Source organism: Eimeria maxima, genomic scaffold (assembly GCF_000499605.1).
Source record: "Eimeria maxima Weybridge genomic scaffold, Emw_scaff1196, whole genome shotgun sequence".
NCBI lineage: Eukaryota > Apicomplexa > Conoidasida > Eucoccidiorida > Eimeriidae > Eimeria > Eimeria maxima.
In genome coordinates, this window is record NW_013564211.1 from 1 (window position 1) to 5,000 (window position 5,000).

Here is a 5,000-nt window from a genome sequence, read left to right on the forward strand (position 1 = left end):
TATATATATATATATATATATATACTTCTTGTTTTGTGTGCTGCTCTCCCTTTTCTGCTTTTGCTTACAGGTCGCCGTCATGCGACATCAAAGATAAAGACATTTGAAGACGTCTATAGCTCACTTGACTCCTTGGGCTTCCGAGTAAGCGATAGAGAGAGACCCAGCAGCGAGTCTTACTCAATTCGTGCATGCATGCATGCATGCATGCATGCATGCGCATACTGATAATAGTAGGACCAATCGCCAAGGCATGTGGATGTTTTTTATGTTTCTGCAACTGTTGCGGCAGTTAGATCCCATGGTGTCTACCTCTATTGAGTGATTGCATTTGCCTACATCTAACTGCATGCACGAGCTGGCCTACTGCCTCCGTCTCTCCCCTTTGTGGTGTGTATGCACACCGCGTCAGCTCATGGCTATTGATTGGTATTGTGTATTTATTGACGGCGGCTGTACACTTCCTTTATGAATTCTTGCTGCAGGGAGAGGCCCTCGCTTCCCTCTGTTGCGTTGCCCGCGTGTCGCTCGTCACCCGCTGCCGCGCTGCCGACTTTGCAACCCGCGTCGTCTTTAATCACAAGGGAGAACAAGTGGCCACCGAGGCGACTGCTCGAGAGGTGGGGGAAGAAGCGCCTCTCCCGGTGTACAGGCACCCGAGTATTTCAAGTCATTTGGAGGGAAAGCTGGCCAATCATAGAGTGCTACATTTATACATGCATATGTTTGCATGCATACAGTCCACTGAGGGTTTAGGACTTGCTACAGGCATACATATGCGCATGCATTGTATGGATGCATGGATGCATGTTCGCAGGTGGGCACGAGTGTGATTGTGGAGGACGTCTTTGGTCGACTCCCGCTGCGGCGACGGACTATGGAGCAGACGAAGCAGCGACAGCTGCAGGACGCCTTGGCATTAATTCAGCGGATCGCTTTGTTGCATGCAACAACTTGTCGAATGGTTTTTTCTAATTTTGATTCAAAAATGTATGTTGCTGATTTTGGGGCTTTTTTCTTTTTTATGCAGCACTAGTAGTTGAATGCTTGCATATATTTTACTCTGTGTTTCAAAAGGAGCGTTGCTTAGCTTCCTAGAGATATTCATTCTTACCAGCTGGATTCTGTTATCTTGTCCCCTGCAGCAGCAGCAGCAGCGACATGAGGGCTGCGCGGGTGTCTGTGTCATGCAGCAAATGCGTAGTTATTCATTAGGCGTTTCTAGGGGTCTATCTAGGTTTTGTGCATGCGGTACTTCTTCACGTGGGGCACTTGGGGATGCATGCGGCATGCATGCAGCATGGATGCGGCGTGGTGCATGCGGTTTCAGGGGAAGCCGCACCACCTTCTTGGCAACCAAGGGAACAAGCTGCAACCTGCTGGAGGCCGCGTTGAGCGTCTACGGGCCTAAGCAGTTGGCTTCTTGCACGGAGATAACTTTATCCGGGAGCGAGCCGGGGAGGGAATGGCGGTGAGCCCCCACCCTGCTGCTGCTGCTGCTGCTGCTGCACCTTCTGCTGTAGCTCACCTTGGCGGTGCTGTACCTGTTTGAGGCACAAACATTTTCATGGATAGAAGGCAACTATAGTCTGCATCAACAGGCGTCGTGGGGGTTTTGCTGCTCTGGTTGCTGCTGCTGCCGTCGCTGCTGCTGCGCTAGGGCACAGCAAGTCGCTTTTTTCTGCTGCTGTTGCTGTTTTCCCCTGCAGGCTTGAGGCCGTTATATCGCGTCCTCCCCACGGCATTCGATCGACAGCACTGCAGCAATTCTTTGTAAAGAGGAGGGCGGTAGAATTCCCTCCTCTCTTGCAAAAATTGTTGAATAAGTAGGCGGGAATACACTCAAACCCTAAACCCTAAACCCTACCACACCTAAACCCTCCGCCACACACACCTGTTGCTTCAGAGGATCGCGGTGTACAGTAACCTTGAGGAACCAAAGCCTCTCATTATGCTGCAGAGCAGCAAAGAGTTGCTGCACTGCAGCAACAGCAGCAGCAGCAGCGGGGTTGGTATAGGATTGTTGTTGAGGGTAATCGGTGGTTTGGGGTGTACGCAGGAAATGGAAGGAAGTTAGCAGCAGGGGACTTTTTCCTGTTTGTCTTGGCTTCCTTGAGCTTGATGCTTCCTTAGTAGATATAAATCTGCGGTGAGCATTTTGTTGCTACTGCTGCTCTCTGCTGCATGCGGCACGGCATGCTGTCCGCCATATGTTGCATGCAGCACGTGCTGTACTATACGGGTGCTGCTAACTGGTAGATTCAGCAAAGATAGCAGCAGCAGCAACAACACCAATAACAACACACCAATAATAACACACCAATAACAACAAAAGCAGCAGCAACAGCACGTTGGTCTGCTGCATGCGCATGCGTATCCTTAGGAAAGACAAACAAGAAGTTCTCCTGGCTGTAGAGCGAGACCTCGCGCAGGCACTATTGGTAAGTAGTAGCAGCAGCAGCAGCAGATCCTGCGGTGTCTCTGTATCTGTAATATACTGCATCAGCTTCTGCCTATTTATCTATTATTTGTATTATTATTTGATGGGTTACTTACCTGCATGCAAGTTTATATATATAAATAAATAAATATGTTCGCTGCGGGTTGCAGGAAGCGGTGAGTAAGGTGTTGGCACCGTCTGTTAGCTCGATGGGCGTCGAGTCATCTCAGAAGCAGCGGCAGCTCGAGCTCCAATTCAACCCCATTTCCTCTCAAAAAGTTGTGTCTCAGCAGCAGCAGCAGCAGCAGCAGCAGCAGCAGGAAGAGCAGCAGCAACAGGAACGGGACGACCGGCAGACCGGCAGTAACCAACAACTCCCGGCCTTAGCAGACTCCTCCCAGGGTAGCGTGACAGAAAGCCAGGAGCAGCAGCAGCAGCAGCCTGCAGCAGCAGCAGCAGCAGACCGGGATGCCAACACGCAGGGGGAGTGTGGTGATGCCGGCAGAGGCGCTGAGGAGCCCATGTGCGTGGATCCTCAGACCAGCATACAGCAGCGTCAAGCCAGTATGCCGTCAGCTGCTGTATCTGCTGCTGCAGCGGCAGCAGCAGCAGCAACAGCAGCAGAGCCTCCCAGCTCTCTCCCTCGCGAAGACGGCTGGCTGCGCAACCGGCAGCCGCAGTCACCTCGGGAGCAGCGCTCCTTGACAGTAAGCGATTCAGATGAAGGTGTACGTACACCGCAGCTGGTGCTAACTGTGCATACACCTCCTCCTCTTACTCAACCTCATGGGTACAACGAACAACAGATGGATAACAAGCCTAATGATGAGGGAAGTGCAGCGCAGCAGCAGACAGTCAATGGGAAGCGCAGCAGCAGGAATTCATGCAGCAATTATTTATTTTCTGCATCTAGCCCCATCAATCTGTCTTCTGCTGCTGCTGCTGCAACTGCTGCTATTGTTGCTGCTGCTGCCGAGACCCATTATGAAGGGGTAAGGCCTGTTAATACAGATTCTGCAGCGGATGCAGTTGTAGATGAAGTGTTGGCTGCTGCAGTGGGGGAATGTTCCTTAGATTGGAGTCCTGTATACACTGTGGAGGAAAATGAAGAGGCTGTGGGGTCCTCTGCAACAGCAGCAGCAGCAGCAACAGCAGCAGCAGCAGGAGATGCATGCAATATCTCATCGCAAGCCCCCGGTGCAGGAGCATCCTTCCCGTCTACTCAGCCCTGGCCAGATGCCCCTACCAACTTTTCTGTCGCCACCGGTACAGTACCAGGGGTTTCCCAAGGGGGCCCCGGTGGGGCCCCTAATGGGGCCCCTGGTTCCTCTCCTGGTGCTGCTGCTGAATGGGAGTCTAACGGTTCCTCCTTCTTCCTCTTTGATAAGGATTTCTTTAGGAAGTTGACACTTGTTGGTCAATTCAATGAAGGATTCATCATTGCAGCTCTGCGCAGGTATAGACGGCCTCCGTCGCTGCCGGCTCTTCCTGCTCCGGAGGAAGGAAGCAGTATGAATAGCAGCAGCAGCAGCAGCAACAACAGCAGCACCAGCAGCAGTAGCAGCAGCATTGGCGGAGGAGAGATAGTAACAAGTTTATTTATAATAGATCAGCATGCAAGTGATGAGAAAAGAATATTTGAATATTTAAATGAACAATTCAAGCCCCGCATGCAGCCCCTAATTGCTCCTCTGCGTCTATCTCTACCTGCGCATCTATTAGCAGCAGTAGAGGTATTTAATCCTCATCTTATAGCTAATGGATTTGCATGCATTTTTGGTGGGACTGCCAGCCCCATTAAATCCTTAATGGATACACAGCAGCTCATGTTATGTGCAGCAAAAGGACGAGGAGAAGAAGTATTACCTGATATAAGATCAGCTATGATCCAACAGCAGCAGCAGCAACAGCAGCAACAGCAGCAGCAGCAACAGCAGCAGCAGCAACAGCAGCAGCAGCTGCAGCTATTGGATGCAACAGACGCTGATGAGGTTTCGTCTTCAATTCAAGAAGAAGAAGAGGAAAAAACTAACGAAACAGCAGCAGCAGCAGGAGCATCCTCCTCCTCCTCCTCCTCCTCCTCCTCTCTTACTCCTACTCCTACTCCTACTCCTACTCCTACTACTACTACTACTACTACTACTACTACTAATAATAATAATAATAATAATAATAAAGAAAAAGAAGAAGAAGAAAAAGAAAAAGAAGAAGAAAAAGAAGAAGAAGAAGAAGGACGTATATGTTACCTAACTGGGCTACCTATAGTAGAAGGCCGCCAACTTACATCTGCAGATTTTATTGAATTTATTTCTGCCTTAGCAACTGAGGATCAAGGTAAGGCTATATGGAAGGGTACAATGCCTCCACCTCGTGCTGCTGCTGCTGCTGCTGCTGCTGCTGCTGCAGCTGCAGCAGGAGCAGCAGGAACATTACAACCACCGCCAGGAACAGGAATAACAACAACAACAGCAGCAACAGCAGCAGCAACAACAACAACAGCAACAACAGCAACAGCAGCAGCAACAGGACACCATCGTGTGCTGCAGTATAGACCATCAAG

At 50.4% G+C, this 5,000-nt stretch overlaps 1 protein-coding gene across 1 annotated transcript in view; it reads left to right on the forward strand.

Moving 5' to 3' along the window:
- Positions 1-70: 70 nt before the first annotated feature.
- Positions 71-5,000, forward strand: part of EMWEY_00049740 (DNA mismatch repair protein, putative) — a gene marked incomplete at both ends in the record, with an annotated part of 5,840 nt that continues 910 nt past the window's right edge. Inside the window, 8 exons of the mRNA XM_013479527.1 lie at positions 71-144; positions 486-620; positions 818-990; positions 1,331-1,471; positions 1,710-1,826; positions 2,060-2,149; positions 2,384-2,441; positions 2,611-5,000. The exon at positions 2,611-5,000 is cut by the window's right edge and continues 910 nt beyond it. Coding sequence (XP_013334981.1) covers positions 71-144; positions 486-620; positions 818-990; positions 1,331-1,471; positions 1,710-1,826; positions 2,060-2,149; positions 2,384-2,441; positions 2,611-5,000 — 3,178 coding nt within the window. The remainder of the gene's footprint in view (positions 145-485; positions 621-817; positions 991-1,330; positions 1,472-1,709; positions 1,827-2,059; positions 2,150-2,383; positions 2,442-2,610) is intronic.